General features: G+C 42.6%; 1 protein-coding gene across 5 annotated transcripts in view; it reads right to left on the bottom strand.

Annotated features, from left to right (window-relative positions):
- The window catches only part of tom1l2 (target of myb1 like 2 membrane trafficking protein), a 161787-nt gene that overhangs the window by 127998 nt on the left and 8062 nt on the right, over nt 1-25727 (bottom strand). For all 5 annotated transcript variants that reach the window (XM_059979849.1, XM_059979848.1, XM_059979846.1 and 2 more), the window contains 2 exons: nt 11614-11698; nt 2508-2586 (listed from right to left, as the gene is read on the bottom strand). In XM_059979849.1, the coding sequence (XP_059835832.1) occupies nt 2508-2586; nt 11614-11698 (164 nt within the window). The remainder of the gene's footprint in view (nt 1-2507; nt 2587-11613; nt 11699-25727) is intronic.

Consider the following 25727-nt stretch of genomic DNA (forward strand, 5'->3'; position numbering starts at 1 on the left):
GCAGATTTCCTCGTGTTTGTTCTTTAAATTCAGAGGTTGTTACCTTTTTGGTCCTGCATTTAATTTAGCCCCTAGTTGCTCAAAGTCCTTCAGCGGAACATCTTTCCTTGTTCTTCCGAAGTCCTGGTACTCAAAGACAATGACAATTGGATCTCTTCCCTCCCACCCAAATTTTTGTGCAGGTCAGATGTGGTGTCCCAAACCCAGGCACACAACAGTTTTCAGGACACTTGATCTGTGCAACAGAGAATTGTGTCTATTCCTCCAACTATATCATCCTCAATTACATTATCTGTTCTGGAGGCAGAGTTAAGATGGCACTAAACAGTGACTCCTGTGCTTGCATCTTTGGAAACAGCTCTACTTCCACCTTTAATATCATTTTTCCCTTTCAGGGTTCTTTTGAAGTCCCTGACCTGGAGTTACATGCTGACTACAGTTCTTTGTGGGAATGGGACCTAGTTTCGGGGTTTCAGGGCCAGCCATTGTTATTCGGCAGCCTGAGAGTCCGGTTCGAATTCACAAGCCTAAGATCTCAGAGCTCTGGAGACAGTGGATCGAGGGTCGCTGTCGTGGCGGGACACTCGTGTGTCATCAGGGAGGCCAGAAAATCTTTCACTGTGGGCCCGAAGACCTGAGGTCTTTGCAATCTTCAGGCACAGAGCTCGTGAAAAGCAATGGAACGGACTTTTATGTAACATCGTAAACCAGCACGTTGTTGTTATGTCTCCTGCTCACTGTGAAAATGGGGACACCTCCCTCTCCCTTATTAGGGAGAGAGAGAACCTGTGGTTTGTCGAATGCCAGATGAAATGTAATGGTCTATGGGGTAACTGCAAGTCTGTGTCTTTGCTATCACCTAGCTCACGCTCGTGCTTGGTAGCAGGTGCATGTTTTTTTGCTGGGAGGGGGGAGAAGGGATCGTTGCTTGCTGCTGCTTATGCACGGGGGGGGAGCTGGGGGGGTGGAGGACTTTGGGGTTCTCACATTTAACTGTTGTTCATTCTTTGGGGCACTTCTGTTTTCATGGATGTTTGTGAAGAAAAAGCATTTCAGGATGTATATTGTATACATTTCTCTGACATTAAATTGGACCTTTGAATTTCTCTTCTCTTTCCTCGCTTGAATGGCTCCCTGAAATATGGTTTGTTGCTCATCTTTCCTACAGTGTTTTAGGCTCAGACACTATGCATCAACTTTGCACGTGAGCAGCCAATACTTGCTGTAGATATGCTCACAAGGAACCACTATGGGGTCCATCAGCCCCCATATTATACAGCTACATTCCCATTTTATTTAATTTGTTATCTCTTTACTTATGTAAATACTATATTAAAAAAACCTTTTAATGTGATATAATGCGTCCAGTGTTCCTGGTGTGGCCTTTTATATATTGGTGAGACCCGACGCAAACTGGGAGACCATTTTGCTGAACACCTGCACTCTGTCCGCCAGAGAAAGCAGGATCTCCCAGTGGCCACACATTTTAATTCCACGTCCCATTCCACATCTATCCATGGCCTCCTCTACTGTCAAGATGAAGCCACACTCAGGTTGGAGGAACAACACCTTATATTCTGTCTGGGTAGCCTCCAACCTGATGGCATGAACACTGATTTCTCTAACTTCCGTTAATGCCCCCCTCCCCTTCTTACCCCATCCCGTATTTATTTATCCATCTCCCCCCCCTTTTCCCCCCTCTCTCTGCCCCTCTCATATTCACTCCTTTCCTGTTCTCCACCTCCCTCTGGTGCTCTCCTCCCCCTTTCTTTCTCCCTAAGCCTCCCATCCCATGACCCTTTCCCTTCTCCAGCTGTATCCCTTTTGCCAATCAACTTTCCAGCTCCTCCCCCTCCTATTTTCTTCTATCATTTTGGATTTCTCCCTCCCACTTTCAAATCTCTTACTATCTTTTCTTTCAGTTAGTCCTGACGAAGGGTCTCAGCCCGAAACATTGACTGTACTTCCTATAGATGCTGCCTGGCCTGCTGCATTCCACCAGTATTTTGTGTGTGTTACTTGAATTTCCAGCATCTGCAGATTTCCTTGTGTTTGCATTAAAAAAACCTTACTTGTTCTTTTCCGCTACTCCCCCCGTGCTTCTTTTCTGAAGCCCCTCAAGTAACAGCCTCCGATCTTAAGATTCTTCCACGACTCACTCACACAATAGCCAATCCAAAATGGCCTCCTCTTCTCACCAGACTCAGTTCCCTACTCTCACTCTGCCCACTTCAACAATGGCTGCTCCACTTAGACCTAACTTTTTATTGGCTCGAGTGAAACTCACACAGACTTACTGCTCTTGCATAGATCTCACTGTCGCTACTCCACAGTCAAACTCACATGCAACAAGATCGGCTGTTTCCTTTTTTAAATAAAATCCTTGCCAAAGTTGATCATTATGTTTATCTATTCTGTGATGACTGCACTTCAAAAATAGTTTGTGCTAGGTACTTCAAAATGTTTCTCAGATACACATACCTGCAATTATTTTCTTTCCCACTCACCGTTAAAGCAAGCATCACTTCACGGTAGTTTTTATTTCCACTCAGTCTTTTCTTCAGAGCCTTGATTGCATCTTTAGGCCTATGAAAGACAATAATTTAAGTTATGCCATATTTAAGTTTGCTAACTACACCACTATTGTTGCAGAATCAAATGTGGTGACAGATCAGTATATATACGCAAGATTAAAAATTTGGTTGAGTGGTGCCACAACAACCTCTCACTCAGTAAAAACGAAAGAGATGATTATCAACTATAGAAGGAAGAGGCCAGAGGTCCATGAGCCAGTCTTTATCATGGCAAAGGAGGTGAAGAGGGTCAATAGCTTTAGCTTTAAATTCCTTGGCTTCAATATATCAGAGTATCTGTCCTGGAACCAGCACATAAATGTCATCACAAAGGCCGTGTGATAGCACCTCTACTTTCTTAGAAAGTAGCATATATTCAGCACATCACCAAAAACTTTAAACTTCTATAGATGCATAGTGAACTGTATCCTAGCCGTTTGCATCACAGCCCTGTCCATCGCAGACAAAACCTATCCCACCAGCAAATTTATTTACATGGAGCACTGGCACAAGAAAGCAGCATCCATCAAAGACCCCCACCATAAACCATGTTCTGTTCTCACACTATAACTAGCACATGATACAGAAGCCTTAGGTCCCACACCATCAGAAACAATCATTACCCCATAACTATCAGGCTCCTGAACCAGCACTGATAATTTCAATCAGCAGTACTCTGAACTGCTTCTATGATCCACAGACTCACTTCCAAAGATCCTTTAGAATTCATTTTCTCAGCATCGTTCACAGCTCGTCTTCTTTTGCACATTGGTGTTTGTCAATTTTAAGTATACATTTTCTAAATTCAGTTGTATTTTTCCCACAAATGCCTGCAAGAAAATGAATCTTAAAAGTAGTATATGGTAACATATACATACGCTGATAATAAGTATACTTCAAACTTAAGTTCCACACCACTGTTCAAGAACAGCTACTTCCCTTCAACCATTCAGTTCTTAAATCAAACAGGACAACTCTAATCACTATAGTTTCCCATACTATGACCAATTTGATCACTTTGCACTAAAATTTACTTTTCCTTCTAATCTGTGCTTTCTTGTAAAATTGCATTCAATGTATGTCTTTATTGTGAAGCCACATGTGATGCTGCTGCAAGTAAATTTTTCATTGCATCTGTGCACACATGTATTTGTGCATTATGACAATAAACTTGATTTTGATTAATTTATTTTGAGAGGACATATTTCTCCAAGGATGCAACTGGCCTCCTCTACACAAGTGAGACCCAACATAAATTGGGGGACTACTTCATTGAGCACCTTTGCTCCGTCCACCACAAACGGGGTGGGGGGGGGGGGATTTCTCAGTAGTCACCCATTTCAATTCAACTTCCCATTCCAAGATGTCAGGAGAGGAGGCCTTAAACAAAGACGAGGGTTTCCAACCTGGGGTCCATAGACCCATCGGTTAACAGTAGAGGTCTATGGAAGAAAGAAGGTTGGGAACCCCTGAACAAAGGCCTTCTCTACTGCCACAATGAGGCCCCACTCAAGTTGGAAGAACACCACCTCATATTCCATCTAGGTAGCCTCTAGTCTGACAGCATGAACATAGATTTCTATAACTTGCAGTAATTTCTCCCTCTTCCCCTTCCTTTCTTTTCCATTCCCATTCTGGTTCTTCTCTCACCCTTTCTCTTCTCCTCACCTGCCCATCATCTCCCTCTGATATCCCTCCTCCTTTCCTTTCTTCATGGTCCACTATCTCCTCTTATAAGATTCCTTCTTCAGCCCTTCTACCCATCACCTCCCAGCTTCTTCCTTCATTCCCTCTCCCTCAACCACATACCTTCCCCTCTTCCCTAGTCTCACCTATCACCTGCCACCTTGTACTGCTTCTACTCTGCCCCCCCCCCCACCACCTTCTTATTCTGGTTTCTTTCCCCTCCATTTCCAGTGTTAATGAAGGGTCTCAGCCTGAAATGTCGATTGTTCATTTTCCTTCTTAGATGCTGCCTGACCTGCTGAATTCCTCCAGCACCATGTGTTAAAAAAAAATCACAGCCATTCCTTCAATACTGTGGCCCTAAATTAAGAAATGTACATATCAGTAATTTCAGATGAGAGGTAAAGATTATTACAGGAGTTAGTCAATTAAATAAAAACAAAATGTGCACACTTATGAATAATAATTTAAAACCACTAAAGCATGCAGCTTTTTACTGTTTGAACAATTGGCTTTTAATAGTAGAATGTGTTAAAATTAACACATTATAATGAATTAAAAACAAGACAATATTGATCTTTTTTACATTAACCTCTAGTTATAACTCAAACTTGCACAATGAAGGACAAAAAATGACCATCTTATTTTTTGTACTATTCCAATATTTTCTTTTTGTTCTGTGGAAAAGTACTTACTGCAACTCCACCCCAAAAAAAACCTTTCTTCTGTTGCAGGCTGACCAAGTGAATATATAAAATGTTCTACTTTTTACTGCAGATTTACAGAATACATTCCATTGTGATGCTAAATATTGGCAGAACTGATGATACAACAGCCAACTATTCTTTTTGTTCTCTTTATTTAGCAAATGAGTTTCCACAGTGCATTTGGAAAGTAAATGAGGGAGATTGTAGCATGTAGGTATTCTTTCACCTCAGTTATTATCTTTAAGCATTAACATTCTGATAATCATAATTAATAATTGGAAACCGTCTCAAGGGATTACATCAGTGGAGCTGCATTGTGCATCCTTGCTACCAAAGTAATGCATGCCATGGCCCACGGTTTGACTCATATGTACAATCCAACAGCTGGATTGTACAACGTTGAGCCATTATACAAAGCCAAGGTTTGCATATTACAAGCAAACATATCAGGTACAAGTGAATTAGCATGTTTCTTTGCTCACAGAAAAAATTCTTTTAAGACTAAATGTGTCATTTAATTAGCAAGAACAAGGAGGAAATTATATATATTTACTTAAATGATCACTGTAGAGATCAAGGCCAGAGTTTCATATTGGAGACGAAGACAGTACAAAGTGGAACAACTGCTGTAGTTTCAAGGATTGATTTGCTGGAACTCTAGTTATTGTGGCAAGTGACAGAAATAGTAATTGGAAGATGGTTTTTATATGTAACAAATATTGGATATACAGCAGATTCTGGTTAATTGGGGCAGATTTATGTGATTATTGGACTGTAGCTTATATTGCTCCTCTTCAGTTTTCCTTCTTGTTGCGGATTTGCAGGTTGAGATTCCAGGTGGGCTATATGTTAGTTTTTGTAAGATGGAGGGGTTGGGGATTTGGGGTCTAATGTTCTTGCTGGTTTTTCTTTGTTAGTTTTAGTGTACAAGAAAGGGGGTTGAGGGTTTGATGCTATTGCTGCTGTTCTTTTCTGCAAGGGAAGGAATTGGGGGATTTCATGCTATTGTCGTTGGATTTTTTGCAAGGGAGGAGGTAGGAGTTTGATGTGTTACGAAACCCCGTAACTGGGTCACTTACCAGCAAAGATAGAGAGGTCCGTTGAAGTCTGATGGTACTATTTTTAACAGTATTTATTGATAAAGGGGCATGAAAATAAGATCAATGCAAACATACAGATAATATACGTCGTCGATACTAAATCTAAAAGCGCGGGTATAATAATAATCAATAAGAAATAGCTCTATCGTTGTCTAGGGGATAATGTATTGTCCGATGGACAAACACCTGGGAACTCTCACTTCCCACTATTACCAAGGTTAACCCTTTCTTCACTGAACCACGTCTATCTGACCCACAAGGTCGGCCTTCCCTGTCAACGGAATCAAATAACTCAGACTTCTTCTGAGCTCCAGTACTAGGCTCAGTACCACGTGCATCCACATCTTGGACACACTCAAACAGGACATTTGCCTCTTCCAGGCTTCCAATACCCGTACCCTTTTCAAATTCTAAGTTCCCCTGATCCTCCCAGTTACTCTCTGGGCAACTCCCTTCCGGAGTAAACTCAACCCCGCGGGCTGAAACAACCTCATTTGCCAACCCAGCAGACTTCTTCAAGGCAAGGGCACCCTTTTCATCTAGGACTGCCCTCATTTCATTATTGGGAACACCTTTTGAATTTTCAACTTCTTTAAACAGTTCTGCCAAACCAGACAGATCATCCCTATCCAACTCTGGACCTCTTAACCGCTCTATCGGTTCCTCATCTTTATTTTCTGCCTTTAGAACTTTTCTCCTCGCTAACAGCAGGTCTACCTCCTCTCCCTTACTCTGTTCCACTTTACTACTCTTCGTTTTACCACCCTCTAAACCCTCGTGGTTCAGGGTCGGTAAAAACGTCTCGGCCAAATCGAAACTGGCCGGATTTAAACTGCTCCCTTTCTCAGCTGCCTTTCTCGACATGCTGCGAGTGATCGTGCTTGCGGGATAGATCTTAGAATCTAGGGGCGGGGCCGCAACACTCACTGGCCGGCTTGTCAGCATCATTGCTGACCAAACCTTACCACCTGCTAAATCGTTACCAAGAAGGACATCCACGTCAGTTCTCTGGAATTCTGATCGCACCCCTATTTCAACTGGTCCAGACACCAGCTCACAATCCATAATGACCTTATGTACGGGAACCATTTCTGTCCCTTTGCTTATTCCTTTCACAGCTACCATTCCCGTTTTGCGACCAAAATCAAGTACCTTACTGCTGATCAGCGATAGCTCAGCCCCCGTATCTCTCCGTATCTCTGGAACTGGTGTGTCTCCCTCCCTCACAGACAAGTCTCAGACCCTTCTCATACTCTGTCTACCTGGGGCTATCTTGTCGATTTACTGATTACCACGGCACATCCGATAGGGACTGCTGCTTTCCCATTTCCTGTCTCTTTCCTCGGAGCAAAGCACCTAGATGCAATATGCCCCCCCCCCCTTTCCACAATTAAAACAGGTCAAGTCCGGAAATCTCTGGCCATCTGGTCTTTCCCCCTCAACCTTACCACTAGCTCCTGGCAGGACTTCTGCCTCAGCCGGCGGACTTTCTCAATCGTTCCCACAGTCTCTCGGGGAACTTTTATTCGAGGAAAACTTTGTCTTGTGGGTTAGGGCATATTCTTCTGCGAACCTAGCAAATTCTGAGATGGACTTACTCGGCTTCTCATTCAAATACATCCGGATATCCTCCAAAACAAAACCTTTAAATTCCTCAATCAGAATTAACTCCCTCAGACGCCAATAATCCTCCCCCACTAACTCTGCTGTACACCAACGGTCCATGAGCACCCCCTTCTCATAGGCAAACTCAGTATACGTCTGATTCCACCCTTTCTTTAAATTTCTAAACTTTTGTCTATACGCCTCAGGTACTAGATCATAACTCCGGAGAATGGCCGCCTTTACTTTGTCATAATCTCCTCCTCTTCCTCCTCCATGGACAACGCCGTATATGCCCGCTGTGCCTTCCCTTTTAACACACTTTGTAACAGCGCCACCCACTGATCTCTGGGCCACTTCTGATTCACTGCCACCTTTTCAAAAAGCAAGAAATAACTATCAACATCCGTCTCCTCGAACGGAGGTACGAGCCTCAACTCTCGACTAACATTGAACTGCTCCTCTCGGTCTTACCCCGGAACTCATGGCTCTTGCCGTAACTTCTCCATCTCCAAGTCATGTTTCCTCTGTTTCTCTGCCTCCCTCTCCTTCTCAGTTCTTTCTTTCTCTTTCTCAGCTGCTTCCAGCTGTTTTAACTGAATTTCATGCTCTCTTTATTTCTCAGCTCTTTCCTGCTCCCGTTTCACCTCTAACTCCTTTAGCTGGAGCTCAAGCTCCCTCTCTCTCTCGGCTCTTTCATTCTCCTTCTCAGCTGCCTCCAGCTGCTTTAACTTAATTGCATGTTCCAACTTTAATTTCTCCAACTCTAACTGAACCGTCCCACTAGCTGGTACCTTTTCAGGGATAATTTCCAACACCTCAGCTGCAAGCACATTCTTCCCGATATAATACTGAGTTATTGCCCTTCGCACCTCCCGCTTTTTCAGTGACAACCTCACCTCTGCGAGGTTTAACCGCTTCGCCAAATTTATCAAGTCTGATTTGGTGGCCGCCTCTGGCGCCTCCAGGGTCAGGTTTTCTATAAATTCACCCACGTCCATCTTTGCTGGTTTCCTGTCTGGCTACCCGCGTAACCAGATCCAAGTTTTGGACTTACAAGCCCGATTCACTGGCCTCCCAATTTGGTGTCAAATCTCGAGAAGAGAACCCCAATTTTGTTACGAAACCCCGTAACTGGGTCACTTACCAGCAAAGATAGAGAGGTCCGTTGAAGACTGATGGTACTATTTTTAACAGTATTTATTGATAAAGGGGCACAAAAATAAGATCAATGCAAACATACAGATAATATACGTCGTCAATACTAAATCTAAAAGCGCGGGTATAATAATAATCAACAAGAAATAGCTCTATTGTTGTCTAGGGGATAATGTATTGTCTGATGGAAATATAAAAGTCACTGTTAGTTCATTCAAGCTGCAGCATTTTGGGTTTGAGAGAGAGACGGGTTAAACTTGCCCTGTTCTTTGATGAAGCCAATCCTTTGAGTCTTTTGGGAGTTGGTTTCCCCGTTGTTAGCTAAAAGCTGTTTCTCCGTGGTAAAAGCCACCAGTTCCGGGCAAATGGAACTGAACGCATGTGGCCTCCTTCCAATGGCTTCCGCTATTACGGGATCGCTAGCGTTTCTTCTGGTGCGTCTGAGAGGCTGTTCCCACAGACCCTCTTTTATCCTGACACTCAGGGTCGCAGATGTCAATCAGGTTGGGCGTGATGCAATCCCTCCCTCAACCAGCCCACTTTGCCTGAGGGCTTCCACGTAGCACAGTCTTTCAATCCACAAGTTCGTCTTCAAGAGACAATGGCCGTGTCCCGTAGCTTTATATCGCCGGGGGATTGAGACATTCCGCACGTCTCTCTCTCATTTCCTGGGTCTCCTGACCCAACTCAATAGTGATCTTGCAATACTCACAAAGGAGGGGGCTGCAGGCATAACAGATGTTATCATTGTTTTTTTTTTTGCGAGGGAGGGGGTTTGATGTTCCAGCTGCCATTTTCTCTCTGGGCCATCTGTTAGCTTTTGTGCGAAGGAGTGGGTGGGGGCTTTGGGATTTGCGAGTTTTGTTTCTTTTTTCTTTTCATGCAGGGAGGGGGTTAATATCTTTTCTTTCAACCACTCCTGTGTTTTATTTCTGCATTTCATGGCTATCTCGAAAAGACAAATATCAGAGTTCAATTGTATATGCATACTTCCACAATAAAGTGAGCCTTGGAACATCAAGATCAGTACATTTTGGCCCAATTAAGCCCTTGCTCCAGTTAGCTGGTTTCATGGAAATAGTTAAAATGGTATAAAAATTACAAACTACCATTTAAATGAGTAACAAATTATATATTTAAATGAAATATATAACAATTTAGAACACTACTATAACAAATACAGTACAGTTGGTCCTCCTTATCCGCGAGGTCCGCATGCACAAATTCAACCAACTGCGAATCGCAAAAACCTGTAAGTGCTCTTCCAGCACTTGTTGTTTGAGCATGTTTAGACTTTTTTTTCTTGTCATTATTCCCTGAACAATGCAGTATAACAACTATTTACATAGCATTTACATTGTATTAGATATTATAAGTAATCTAGAGATGATTTAAAGTATACGGGAGGATGTGCGTAGGTTATCATGGATCGGGATCGGAAAAAAATGGAAGTTCTCTTACTAAGTAAGTCGGAACAGGTACATCCAGTATTATTTAGCATCAGTCAAACGTTTGTCTTAGTATATAGCATATATTTTACCTTTCTATGCACATAAAATACTTAAGAAACATATGTTTCAGCGCCGGGCAATCTAGTGACAGAACGCTCCTGAGTGCGCTCTCCATTTGTGCTTAGTTGATGTGAAGGATCAAAAACCCAAAACCTCAAAGCCCAATAATTAAACCACTGTGTTGCTTGGTAATGTGTAGCTTTCATCGGGGCAGGGCCTTTCTCACTTTATCTTTTAAAACTGTTCTGATCATTGACCAACTGTGGCCTAATGCTTTTCCAATGACCAATGGTGTTTCACCTCTTTCCGATCACTTTTATTATTCCCACTTTACTTTCAATTGTGATCGTGATTATTTTCGAGAACAGAGATTCAGAGCTCCGCCGCCGGGTCCTAATGTCCACCACATTGAGACAGGTTGAATAAGAGACTTGAGCATGCGCGTTTTATGGTATCCGCGAGGGGTCCGGAACCAATCCCTTGTGGATAAGGAGGGCCGATTGTTCTATAAAACTGGATTAGTTCCTACTAGTATCAAAAAGGAATTCATCCTGTAGATGCTGCTCTGTCCTTTCGATTGACTGTAGATTAATGAAATCAACGGAGACACCTAATGTAGATAATGGACTGCCTTCGTTGCATTCCCGCATGAAGTAGTGTTATAATTCAACAATACATTTCCTGGCACACAAAAAAAATTATCCTCTTTTAATTGACAGCCATCAGCCTAAATGGGTAATTTAACACAAACACACACAACTAACACTATTTAAAAACTGTTTGTTCTGAGCATGGTGTAGTGCCTAACAGCCACACACATGCATGTGATTGATGCTAGTTAGAACCTGCTCGACAACAGTCTCCTGTCTCAAATAAACAAAGGGAATCCTGGTGTCATTTTCTGTTATTCTTTAAAAGCTGTTCCAAATAAGTGGCTGCACTGATGAACCGATGGCCCATGAAACCAGAATCTACTGTATTTGGTAATTTCTAGTCTAATCTAGAACTGTGGTGCCTTACCCAAAATTGGATGGGAATAAGCCATCAGTGGAAGTAATTGATGCCATGGATATAGTGGATGCACTGTTATCTGGCAAAATTCAGAAGATTCTTAAATGGTTTACACAAATTGGAAATTAGTAAATGTAAAAGACTAGTTGGCAAACATCACTAACAGGGAAAAAGACTGTTGGACTGACACATGGATAGGAAATGTTTTGAGGGATATGGGTGAAAGGCATGCTGTATTACACGTGGTATCACACTTAGTTCTTACCCTTCTTCAGTCTCGTTAATAATGTCACAGATTTCCATATTTAGAGTCCAGTCCTCTGTCTGCAAGGATCCATCCGTAGCTCGTTCTGTAATTAAGGATGACAACAGGTCAGAACTTAGCACAAAACTTTACAAAAACAAACAGATCTCCCTGTGAAAAATCCTGACAAAAGAAAAATATTGTTTAAAATTGTGTGTTAAAAAAATCCCCCACTAAGTGAAATTGGGGGTGAAAACCCTGTTGTTTAAAAGTTTAAAAATAAAGCACTTATCTTAAAAATTGTCAAAACAAAATCACTGGAGTCTATAAGTTAAGGACAAGGTGACTGAATAACTTAAAAATAATAATTCAACATGGTTTATGTGTATAGCATATGATATGTTTGGCATTTTTTTGTAGAAGGGACTAAGTGAAAGAAGGACTTGTGCAAGAAATTTTGATAAATCTTTCAGAAGGGTGCAAACTGAAGCTTATGGAACTAAAAGAAAATTATTAACAGGGTTCTAAATTCATCAGTGGCAGTAACACATAGCAGAATCCAACTAGTGGTGACACAGGATCTCATTTGGTATGCAATTATTCACATTGTTTTAAAGTAAATTAGATACAAGTTTGGGGAGCAGCCCTATAGATGATCGAACTCCTTGCTGACTGAAGTGTCATAGGAGACTGACACATCTGGGAAGCAGGTGGTTTGATCTGCTATCAGAAAGCAGCCCCTGTACTCAAGCAATCCTCCTCTCCCTCGATGGCGAGTGACAGCCCGTCAGGCCGAATGGGGGGAGGCTTGAAGAAGACTGTAACATTGGAACAGCGAGCTGCTGATCTCCCGATCTCATTGTATCCGGAGTGAGATACATCTCCCTCCTCCCTTATTGGTGAGACACAGCCTGTCTATGATACTGAAGTGCTGGGTTATAGACGGTTGTTTTTGATGGACTCTAGATATACGTTTCTTTGGGGGCTTTTGCTATTGCTTACATGGTTAGAGGATGGGAGGGGGTCAGTGCTTTTGCTGGTGCAAGTAGGTGGAGGGGAAGTCAATGCTTCTGCTGCTGCTTGTACATGGGGGGGGGAGTTTAGGGTTCTGATGTTACTATCATTTGTTCTTTGGGGTTTTGTGTTTGTGGTTGTCTGGGTGAAGGGCAAGAATTTCAGGTCTTATCCATTCTGCCATATTAAATTGAACCATTTGAGTTCAAGCAATATTTGAAATCTTAAAAAAAATAGAAATTAGAGAGGAAATCAATCAGATCTGACAAGTTCTGATGAAAAGTCATCAATCACAAAGAATTATTTACAAACAATTACTTCAGCATCATCTATTTGCTGGGGGGGGTGAGAACTGAACTGAAGAGATGGAGGAAAGGGCGGTTGGCTCACAAATCGAGAAAGTTTGAGAGGGAGGATAGGCAGGTGATAGAGAAGGTATACGCTCAGACTGATGGTTTGAGATGTATCTATTTTAAAGCAAGGAGTATCGTGAACGAAGTAAATTAACTTAAGAGCGTAGATCAGTACTTGGAGCTATTACAGAGAATTGGATGCCTCAGGGGGCAGGAATGGCTACTTAAGAGTGCCAGGCTTTAGGTGTTTCAGTGAGGACAGGGAGGGAGGCAAAAGAGGCATGGCACTGCTGATCAGAGATAGTGTCACAGATGCAGAAAAGTATGGAGGGATTGTCTACTGAGTCTCTGTGGGTAGGAAGAGCAAGGAATCAATAACTGTACTGGGTGGTTTTATATATATATATATGAGAGAGTGAGAGAGTGAGAGAGTGAGAGAGTGAGAGAGTGAGAGAGTGAGAGAGTGAGAGAGTGAGAGAGTGAGAGAGTGAGAGAGTGAGAGAGTGAGAGAGTGAGAGAGTGAGAGAGTGAGAGAGAGAGAGAGAGAGAGAGAGAGAGAGAGAGAGAGAGAGAGAGTGAGAGAGAGAGAGAGTGAGAGAGAGAGAACCCATTAGTAACAGGGACATTGAGGAGCAGATAGGGAGACAGATTCTGGAAAGATGCAATAACAGGGTCGTCGTGGTGGGAAGTTTTAATTTCCCAAATACTGATTGGCATCTTCCTAGAGTGAGGGGTTTAGATGGGGTGGAGCTTGTTAGGTGTAATCAGGAAGGTTTCTTGACACAATATGTAGATAAGCCTACAAGAGGAGAGGCTGTACTTGATCTGGTATTGGGAAATGAATCTGGTCAGGTGTCAGGTCTCTCAGTGGGAGAGAATTTTGGAAATAGTGATCACACTTCTATCTCCTTTACCACAGAATTGCAGAGGGATAGGAAAAGACAAGTTAGGAAAGCATTTAATTGGAATAAGGGGAAATATGAGGTCATCAGGCAGGAACTTGGAAGCATAAATTGGGGACAGATGTCCTCAGGGAAATGTACGGCAGAAATGTAGCGAATGTTCAGGGGATATTTGCATGATGTTCTGCAGAGGTATGTTCTAATGAGACAGGGAAAGGAACGTAGGGTACAGGAACCATGGTGTACAAAGGCTATTGAAAATCTAGTCAAGGAGAAAAGAAAAGCTTTTGAAAAGTTAAAAAAAACTAGGTAATGATAGGGATCTAGAAAACTATAAGGCTAGCAGGAAAGAGCTTAATGAAATTAGGAGAGCCAGAAGGGGCCATGAGAAGGCCTTGGCAAGCAAGATTAAGGAAAACCACAAGGCATTCTACAAGTACGTGAACAGCAAGAGGATAAGATGTGAGAAAATAGGACCAATGAAGTGTGATAGTAGAAAAGTGTGTATGGAACTGTAGGAACTTAATTAATATGGTGCTTCAGTATTCACTACAGAAAAGGACTTCGGTGATTGTAGGGATGACTTACAGCGGACTGAAAAACTTGAGCTTATAAGACATTAAGAAAGAGGATGTGCTGGAGCTTTTGGAAAGCTTCAAGTTGGATAAGTCACTGGGACTGGATGAGATATACCCCAGGCTACTGTGGGAGGCGAGGGAAGAGATTGCTGAGCCTCTGGCGATGAGCTCTGCATTATTAATGGGGATAGGAGAGGTTCCAGGGGGTTGGAGGGTTGCAGATGTTGTTCCTTTATTCAAGAAGGGGAATAGGGATAGCCCAGGAAATTATAGACCAGTAAGTCTTACTTCAGTAGTTGGTAAGTTGATGGAGAAGATCCTGACAGGCAGGATTTATGAACATTTGGAGAGGCATGATATGATTAGGAATAGCCAGCACGGCTTTGTCAAAGGCAGTTTGTACTTTACGAGCCTGACTGAATTTTTTGAGGATGTGACTAAACACATTGATGAAGGTAGTGCAGTAGTTGTAGTGTATATGGATTTCAGCAAAGCATTTGATAAGGTACCCCATGCAAGGAAGGAGGCATGGAATCCAAGGAGACCTTGCTTTATGGATTCAGAATTGACTTGCCCACAGAAGGCAAAGAGTGGTTGTAGATGGGTCATATTCTGCATAGAGATTGGTTACCAATGGTGTGCCTCAGGGATCTGTTCTAAGACCCCTTCTCTTCATGATTTTTATATATGACCTGGAAGTAGAGGGATGGGTTAGTAAATTTGCTGATGACACAAAGGTTGGGGGTGTTGTGAATAATGTGGAGGGCTGTCAGAGGTTACAGTGGGATATTGATAGGATGCAAAACTGGGCTGAGAAATGGCAGATGGACTTCAACCCAGATAAGTGTGAGGTGGCTCATTTTGGTAGGTCAAATACGATGGCAGTATATAGCATTAATGGTAAGAGTCTTGGTAGTGTGGAGGAAGGATCTTGGGGTCCAAGTCCACAGGACACTCAAAGTTGCTACGTAGGGTGACTGTGTGTTTAAGAAGGCATACAGTGTATTGGCCCTCATCACCCGTGGGGTTGAATTTAAGAGCCAAGAGGTAATGCGGCAGCTATATAGGACCCTGATCAGACCCCACTTGGAGTACTGTGCTCAGTTCTGGTCACCTCACTACAGGAATATGGAAACTATAGGAAGGGTACAGAGGAGATTTACAAGGATGTTGCCTGGATTGAGGAGCATGCCTTATGAGAATAGGTTGAGTGAACTTGGCCTTTTCTCTTTGAAATGACAGGGGATGAGAGGTGACCTGATAGAGGTATAGAAGATGAGAGGCACTGATCGTGTGGATAGTGCCAGAGCTATCCCACAGCTGAAACAGCCAGCACGTGAGGGCACAGTTTTAAGGTGCTTGGAAGTAGATACAGAAGGGATGTCAGGGGTTAAGTTTTTTTACATGCAAAGAGTGGTGAGTGTATGGAATGGGCTGCCAGCAACTATGGTGGAGGCAGATACAAAGGGGACTGAAGAGACTCCTGGATAGGTACATGGAGCTCACAAAAATAGAAGGCTATGGGTAACGCTAGGCAATTTCCAAAGTAAATGTTCAGCACAGCATTGTGGGCCAAAGGGCCTGTATTGCGCTGTAGGTTTTCTAAGTTTCTATGTTATTTTTCCCCCATTTGCACCATCTACAACTTTTTGCTTCTCCAGATTACATCTCATTTTCTCCCCAATTTTCATTCATCACATCATAATTATAAACACTTGAGGCAGATAATCTGTGATATACAAGTATTCATCAACATCTATTACCACCATTCTTTCTACCATTTAGTATTGGATAGGCTAGATTTTCATGGCCATTCTGTCACAGGAAATGCTGATCGAGCCTCCAGATGGCTATGGATTAAGAGGTGTGACCTGTGGACCAATGGGGCTGGGACACAAGCCAGGGCCTGATCAAACCTGGCTGGGTTGCCTGGGTGAGAGTGTCTGACATTGAAAGATCCACAGCACCCGATGACATGCCCCAGCATGTTCTAGGATGCATCTTAGCATCACCACCTCTCCCCTCTTCTTTGCAGCTTGAATCACATTTGATTTCTGCCTCAGTTTTTATGAAAGGTTATCAACCCAAAATGTTGATTGGTTTTCTTCTCACGGAGGCTGAATGATCTGTTGGTACTTGCAACGTTCCTTTTTTATTTCAAATTTCAATCATTAAAGTTCTCCCCCACCCTACCCCCATGTGATAGAATTAGCCTGAGGAAAAAGACACAATATTTTACCTTTTACCTCTTCTACTATAATAAAAATAACCAAAGACAAATGAAGATCAGATTTTCATTTATAATACACAAGTTGTTAATGTACTATCACCATGCAGTAATTGTGGGATCAGGTCTATGAAAAATGCATGAAACCTTCTGGGCTTTAACAAATACAAAGATCTACAACCTGCAGTCCATTTTGGCCAGAATAATAGGCTACTCAGTAAAAAGCCTGTTAAGGATTATTTGCACTGTGGTCAATTAAGGAAATGATGGATTTTCCAAAAAAAGTATGAAGAATTTGCAGTGAGATCCTACTATCAATATATTCTATCAGCAAAGATTTAAAGGAATGCCCCACTAAGTGATACACCAATTTCTGGAAATTTATTCGAGTTAGAATTCATTCTCTTTCACTCAACTTCAGGAGGCAAGACCACAAACAGAGGCATATTTCCATGGGTCCTGATAGCCCTCCTTTAATTTATCCGAGAGTTAGGGATTATTGAGTTGTGGAATTATGTGCATATATCAGATTAACTCAAACTAGAACCAGTCTTCAGTTCTTAATACAAATTGCATTAGTAATCAGTTCCAAATTAAGATACACCTATACAAATAAACACTGTCTGTGGAGCACAGCTGAGGGGACCAGCTGCTAAAGAGATGGTTTGCAAAGTGAAGTGACCAAGGGACATTACCATGTGCATCGGCCTAATGGGTTATATTATTTGGCCTGCATCAAGCCAGGTAACTATGGCCTTTGCAACATTATAAACAAGTTCAAGGAAGCTTGCAGAATGGACTGATATTATCAGTCATCACTTTCAAATAGCTAATCTATCAACATTTGGGAGATTAGTGTATTTAGGGAGTTAGCCCTCATAACACTAATCCTGGGTGTCTGGCTCACTGTCCTCAGAAGCCTTTAGACTAACTAACTGTATGAATTAGTTTGTCCAGCAAAGTAGTTCGAACTTTCAGAGGTGTCCCTTGAACTACAATGGACTCCCACTATAAAAAGCCTTAAAGGAACCATTTGTCAGACACAAAATATTGAAGTAAACAATGTCATTTTAATTATGGAAATTACATTGAGTCACCTGCTTTACTTTGATCTTAAGTAAGGGTCTCCATGAGAATGATTGTCATGATGAATAATCTATTCATATCCACCAACTTCTCCAGTCAGTTACAACACAAGGACCTATACTCTATGCCTGACTGAAACAGTAATGGAAAAAGTAAAGTGTTTCACCTTCATGCTTGCTCTACTATTTAACACAGCTGATATTTTACCTTAGCATCACTTTCATGCAGTAACCCACAAAAACCTCGATTCCTTAATATCCAAAAATGTGTCCACCCTTGTCCTACATATACGCCGCACTCAAGTTTCCACAGCCCTCTTAATTAGTGAATTGCAAAAATTCACCACCTCACTGGTTGAAGAAATTTCTCCTCCTCCAGTCCTCAGTGTATAGCATCAGGCAATTCAAGGGCAATAATTGTCACAAACTCTCCATCTGACTCTGATCCTTTTATCTGTTAACTCCTGTCCTCTGCTACAAGACCCAACAATAGCTTAAAGAACAGCACCTTGTGCAGGGATCTAACAACCTTTAACTCAATGCATCAGAACTGGCCAGTATTGCTTATGATCAATTATCTATAATATTAAAGCAGTTTTCTGCTTCACTTGGGTAATACTTTCTGACATGCTGGCAATTTCATACAGCTTGGTGTAGTTTTCACAGTTTTGTCCCTTTGGTTTCCTGTACTTGAACTTCTCTCATTAACTGCAAACCAAATGTACTACAACAACCTTGGCCTCACTCTATTAGAGATATTCCCTAATATTAAGGAATGTATTCTCCCCTATCTTTCTACAACAAACTTGTTTTTTTTCTTCTTCCAGGTCTAGAAAGCATTTTTGACCTGAAATGTTAAATGTTTCTCTTTCTGCAGATGCTCAGAATCAGAACCAGGTTTATTATCCTGATACTTTGAAATTTGTTGCTTTGTGGCAGTAGTACAGTACAAAACAACAAAAGTTAATATAACAAATAACACACAAAATGCTGCAGGAACTCAGCAGGCCAGGCAGCATCTATGAAAAAAAGTACAGTTGAAGGGTCTTGGCCTGAAACATTGATCGTACTCTTTTCCACAGATGCCGCCTGTCCTGCTGAGTTCCTCCACCATTGTGCGTGCGTTACTTGGACTTTCAGCATCTGCGGATTTTCTCGTTTGTGACATAACAAATAGTACAAAAGGAATAGCATGGACTGTTCAGAAATTTATACCAGAGGGGATAGAGCTATTCCTAAAACGTTGAGTGTGGGTCTTCAGACTCTTGCACTTCCTAACAATTAAACAAATTGTTAAAATTGTTAACAATCAATTATTTGCTTGTATTTTGAATGGCCTTTGTATACATAACAGTTTAACATGACTCCAGTGGCTAGAAAAGTATAATTCTTAGCTTCTTTGTTATGAAGGAGTACATTTCATTGACTGATTTTACTACAATATTTTAAAGTATTTTCTAATTGTATTTTTTATCTATGGAATTTTCTTCTCTTTGGATATAAAAATAGCTGTATTATGTTAGGCACCATCTTTCTGATCATCTCTTTCAAGTAGCAGTGAACTCCTGTCACTGTTCTGTTTTCTTTGTTCTATCAACTCTTAATAAAATGATTGTGAACCAACAAGTTTAATGCTCCTTTCCTGACTTCAAAAAAAACCTTGGATTTAAACACTAGAATCCAACAAAGCCTCCATAATAAGCAATGATACCACGGTCAGAATAATCCCCATGGTAAATGGAAATTTACTGCAATCTTTGGTGACCTACCAAATTACCTCAAAATCTTAATGAAGCATAGCCATTTGTATACCTTCTTCACAACTGCATCAATGTTAGGCCTCAACAGATCCTTTGTGATGGAAATTGAAGCTACTCAGCCTTTCCATTGCTAAACCCTCCTTCAAACAAGGATTGGTGCACATTTGCTCAACCTACTCTCCCCGAAATCCACAATCAGCCCATTGGTCTTGCTGATGCAGAGTGTGAAGTTGATGCAACACCACTCACATACTCAACTGACCTACTGAATGTTTTCTGCATTTTCTATTTTTATTTTAGATTCCACAACAACAGTTTTTCAATTTTAATTGAATTGCTAGTTTTGCTCATCATGGATGGTATACTGCCTCCCTGGTGCCAGGGACATCTCAGATCAAGTCCTCAGCATTCTTAAGTGATGGTGAACAGCCAGAAGTCATGATCTATGTACGTACCAATGACAAAGGTAGGAAGACTGATATGGTTCTGCAAAGGGAGTTCAGTGCTGCTAACAGGACAGGATCCTCAGGGTATTGATCTCAGGATTGGCACACACTAACAAGGCCGAAAAAGGAAGATTTAGCACCAAGTCAGTTTAACACATGACTAAGGAATTAATGTAGGAGGGAGGGTGCCAGATTTTTGGATCATTGGGCTCTCTTCCAGAGAATGTGGACGCTGTACAGAAGAGATGGTTTGCACCCGAACTAGAGTATTAATATCCCAGTGCTGCACAGAAGGGTTTAAACTAGATTTGCAGGAGGGTGGGAACCAGAGTGCCAGAACAGATAGACAGATGTTGTTAAGACCTCAAAGAAAGTTGGGAATCAAAAGGTTGAGCATGGTGTGAATAATGTACTGGGCTGCATATATTTCAATGCAAGAAAGGTAAAGGAGTTTGGCATGGATCAACACCTGGAATTATGATATTGTAGCCATTAGTGAGACTTGGTTACAGGAGGAACAGGACTGGCATTTCAATATTCCAGAACTCTGTTGGTTTTAGACACGACAGAGCAGGGAAGAATTAAATGGGGAGGGGTGGTGTGACTAATCAGGGAAAATATGGCAGTACCCAGTCAGGACAAACTGGAGAACTCATCTAGTGAGGTTTTAATCGGTGGAATGGAGGAATAAGAAAGGTATGACCATGTTAATGGGGCTGTATTATAGATTCAGCAGTCCCTGAGATTTAGTGGAAAATATTTGTAGAGAGATCACAGACTGCTGCAAGAAACAAAGGTGTTATAGCAATTGATATTAAGCTTTCCACATGTTAACTGGGACTCCCATACTGTAAAAGGACTAGATGAGATAGAGTTTGTCTGATGTGTTCAGGACAGTTTTCTTAATCAGTACATAGAAGTCCCAATGAGGGAGTGGACGATACTGGTCTCCTATTAGGAAATGAGACAGGCAGGTGACTAACTCAACATCTACCTCCACTATCTGTTCTGGCACTCTGGTTCCCATTCCCCTGCAACTCCAGCTTAAAACCCCACTTCCCATGCAGTACTCTTTGGAGAAAAGCTAATTTTGATGGTGTCAGAAAGGATCTGGCAAATGTGGCTTGGGGCAGAAACACAAGAAAAGTATGCAGATTCTGGAAATCCAAATCAATACACACAAAATGCTGAAGGAACTCAGCAGACCAAGCAAGATCTATGGAAAAGAGTATACAGTTGAAGTTTTGGACCAAGTCCCTTCATCAGGGCTGGAAAGAAAAATACGTCAGTGCAAGAAGATGGAGGGTGGGGGGGGGGAGGAGGAAGAGAGGAAGAGTTACAAGGTGGTAGGTGAAACCAGGAGAGGGGAGAAGTTGAAACAAAAAGCTGGGAAGTTGATTGGTAAAAGATAAAGGGCTGAAGAGGAAATCTGATAGAAGAGGATAAAAGATCATGGAAGAAAGGAAACAAGGAAAACAGGAATGGGGGGAGGGAGACAATTACTGCAATTTCCCCTTTATTTCCTCCAACTTCCTTCAAACTAAAGGTGTAGCCATGTGCACCTGCATGGGTCCCAGCTATACCTGCCTTTTTGTTGGCTACATCGAACAGTCCACATTCCAAGCTTACCCCAACTCTTTCTACACTACATTGACAACTGCACCCATGCTGAGCTTGTTGTCTTCATCAACTTTGCCTCCAACTTCCAATCAGCCCTCAAATTTACTTGGTCCATTTCCGACACCTCCCTCCCCTTTCTCTATCTTGCTGACTCCATCTCTGGAGACAGTTTATCTACTGAGATCTTTTATAAACCCACTGATTCTCACAGCTACTTGGACTATACCGCTTTACACCCTGTCACTTGTAAAAATTACATTCATTTCTCTCAGCTCCTCCATTTCTGCTGCATCTGCTCTCAGGATGAGGCTTTAAATTCCAGGACTACTGAGATATCCTCCTTCTTCAAAAGGGCTTCCCTTCCTCCACCATCAATGCTGCCCTCACCCGCATCTCTTCCATATCACACACCTTTAGACTCACCCCATCCTCCCGCTGACACACCAGAGATAGGGTTCCTCTTGCCTTACCCATCATACCACTAGCCTCCACATCCAGCACACAATTCTCTGTTTCTTACATCATCTTCAAAGGGAACCCACCACTAAGAACTTTTCCTAACCCCACTTTCCACAAGGATCACTCCTTATGCAACTCCCTTGTCCACTTATCTCCCTCCTGGTACTTACCAATGCAAGCAGAACAAGTGTTGCAGTTGAACAAAGGAGACTATGGAGCCATGAGGGAGGAGCTGGCCAAAGTTAACTGGACGTATATCCTAGCAGAAAAGACAGTGGAACAGCAATGGCAGGTATTCTCAGGAATGATGCACAAGGTGCAAAATCAGTTCATCCCCCGGAGAAGGAAGGATTCAAAGGGGGGAAAGGGGCCACAGTGGATGACAAAGGAAGTCAGAGATTGCATAGCATTAAAAAAAGGGAAGTATGACAGAGCTAAGGTGAGTGGGAGGACAGATAATTGGGAAATTTTTAAGGAACAACAGAACTTAACTAAAAAGGCAATATGGGAAGAAAAACTGAGGTACGAAGGCAAGCTAGCCAGGAATATAAAGGAGGATAGCATAAGCTTTTTTAGGTTTGTGAAGAGAAAGAAGATAGTTAAGAACAATGTTGGGCCCTTGAAGAATGAATTGGGTGAAATTGTTATGGGAAACAGAGAAATGGCAGAAGAATTTAATAAGTATTTTAGATCTGTTTTCACTAAGGAAGACACAAGCAATCTCCCAGATGTATGGATGGGCCAAGAACATTGGGTTACAGAGGAAATGAAACAGATTGACATTAGGAAGGAAACAGTGATGAGTAGACTGATGGGACTGAAGGCTGACAAATCCCCAGGTCCAGATGGTCTGCATCCTAGGGTACTAAAGGAAGTGGCCCTGGAAATTGCGGATGCATTGGTAATCATTTTCCAATGTTCCTTAGATTCAGGATCAGTTCCTGAGGATTGGAGAATGGCTAATGTTATCCCACTTTTTAAGAAAGGAGGGAGGGAGAAAACAGAACTATCGACCTGTCAGCCTAACATCAGTAGTAGGGAAGATGCTAGAGTCCATTATTAAAGATGAAATAGTGGCATATCTAGATAGCAGTGATAGGATTGGGCCGAGCCAGCATGGATTTACCAAGGGTAAATCATGCTTGACTAATCTATTGGAGGATGTAACCAGGAAGTCAGACAAGGGAGATCCAGTGGATGTAGTGTACCTCAATTTTCAGAGGGCATTTGATAAGGTCCCACATAGGAGATTGGTGGGTAAAATCTAAGCTCATGGCATTGGTGGGGGGGGGGGGGGGAGAAAAGACATTGACATGGATAGAAAACTGGTTGGCAGATAGAAAGCAAAGGGTAGTGGTGAATGGGTGTTTCTCGGAATGGCAGGTGGTGACTAGTGGGGTGCCACAGGACTCGGTATTGGGACCACGGCTGTTTACGATTTACATCAACGATTTAGATGAAGGCATTGAGAATAACATCAGCAAGCTGGGTGGCAGTGTGACATGTGATGAGGATGTTAGGAGAATTCAGGGTGACTTGGATAGGCTGGGAGAGTGGGCAGATACTTGGCAGATGACGTTTAATGTGAATAAGTGTGAGGTTATCCACTTTGGGAGTAAGAACAGGAAGGCAGTTTATTATCTGAACGGTGTAAAGTTAGGTAAGGGAGAAATACAAAGAGATCTAAGAGTCCTTGTTCATCAGTCACTGAAGGTGAATGAGCAAGTGCAACAGGCAGTGAAGAAGGCTAATGGAATGTTGGCCTTTATTACAAAGGGAATTCAGTACAAGAGCAAGGAAATCCTCTTGCATTTGTACAGGGCCCTGGTGAGACCACACCTGGAGTATTGCGTACAGTTTTGGTCTCCAGGGTTAAGGAAGGACATCCTGGCTGTAGAGGAAGTGCAGCATAGATTCACAAGGTTAATTCCTGGGATGTCAGGATTGTCTTACGCAGAGAGATTAGAGAGACTGGGCTTGTACACGCTGGAATTAAGGAGATTGAGAGGGAATCTGATTGCAACATACAAGATTATTAAGGGATTGGACAAGATAGAGGCAGGAAATATGTTCCAGATGCTGGGAGAGTCCAGAACCAGAGGGCATGGTTTGAGAATAAGGGGTAGGTCATTTAGGACAGAGTTAAGGAAAAACTTCTTCTCCCAGAGAGTTGTGGGGGTCTGGAATGCACTGCCTCGGAAGGCAGTGGAGGACAATTCTCTGGATGCTTTCAAGAAGGAGCTAGATAGGTATCTTATGGATAGGGGAATCAAGGGATATGGGGACAAGGCAGGAACCGGGTATTGATAGTAGATGATCAGCCATGATCTCAAAATGGCGGTGAAGGCTCGAAGGGCTGAATGGTCTACTTCTGCACCTATTGTCTATTGTAAGTGCCACACCTCTCTTCTCACTACCATTTAGGAGCCCAAACAGTCCATCCAGGCAAGGTGACAGTCAACCTACAAGTCTAATGGGGGTCATCTACTGTTTCTAGTTCTCCCAGTCTGGCCTCCTATATAATTAGTGAGACCCAACATAGACTGGGAGACCATTTCACTGAGCACCTATGCTCTGTCTGTCAGAAAAAGCAGGATCTACTGGTAGCCAACACGAGGAAATCTGCAGATGCTGGAAATTCAAACAACACACACAAAATGCTGGTAGAACACAGCAGGCCAGGCAGCATCTATAGGGAGAAGCGCTGTCGACATTTCGGGCCGAGACCCTTCATCAGGACTAACCGAAAGGAAAGATAGTAAGAGATTTGAAAGTAGTGGGGAGAAAGGGGAAATGCGAAATGATAGGAGAAGACCGGAGGGGGTTGGATGAAGCTGAGAGCTGGAAAGGTGATTGATGAAAGTGATACAGAGCTGGAGAAGGGAAAGGATCAATGGGACGGGAGGCCTTGGGAGAAAGAAGGGAGAGGGGGGGAAGCACCGGAGGGAGATGGAGAACAGGCAAACAACTAAATATGTCAGGGATGGGGTAAGAAGGGGAGGAAGGGCATTAACGGAAGTTAGAGAAGTCAATGTTCATGCCACCAGGTTGGAGGCTACCCAGCCGGTATACAAGGTGTTGTTCCTCCAACCTGAGTTTGGATTCTCCCTCTGGTGCCTCTCTCCCCCCCCCCCCCCCCCACCTTCTTTCTCCTGAGGCCTCCCATCCCATGATCCTTTCCCTTCTCCAGCTCTGTATCACTTTCGCCAATCACCTTTCCAGCTCTTAGCTTCATCCCACCCCTTCCGGTCTTCTCCTATCATTTCACATTTCCCCCTCCCCCCACTACTTTCAAATCTCTTACCAGCTTTCCTTTCGGTTAGTCCTGACGAAGGGTCTCGGCCCGAAATGTCGACAGTGCTTCTCCCTGTAGATGCTGCCTGGCCTGCTGTATTCTACCAGCATTTTGTGTCTACTAGTAGCCATCCATTTCAATTCTACTTCTCATTTCCATTCCAACACATCAGTCCACGACTTCCTCTACTGCCGGGATGAGGCCACACTCAGGTTGGAGGAGCAACATCTTGTATTCTGTCTGGATAGCCTCTAACCTGATGACATGACCACTGATGCCCCCCTCCCACTGTTCCCCATTCCTGTTTATCTCCTTATCTGCCCATTCCCTTTCTCCAGCACTTTATCTCTTCACCTTTCAATTTCCCAGCTCTTCTTCACTCCTCCACCTTTCCAG

The sequence above is a fragment of the Hypanus sabinus genome, chromosome 9, assembly GCF_030144855.1.
Source record: "Hypanus sabinus isolate sHypSab1 chromosome 9, sHypSab1.hap1, whole genome shotgun sequence".
NCBI classification, from domain to species: domain Eukaryota; kingdom Metazoa; phylum Chordata; class Chondrichthyes; order Myliobatiformes; family Dasyatidae; genus Hypanus; species Hypanus sabinus.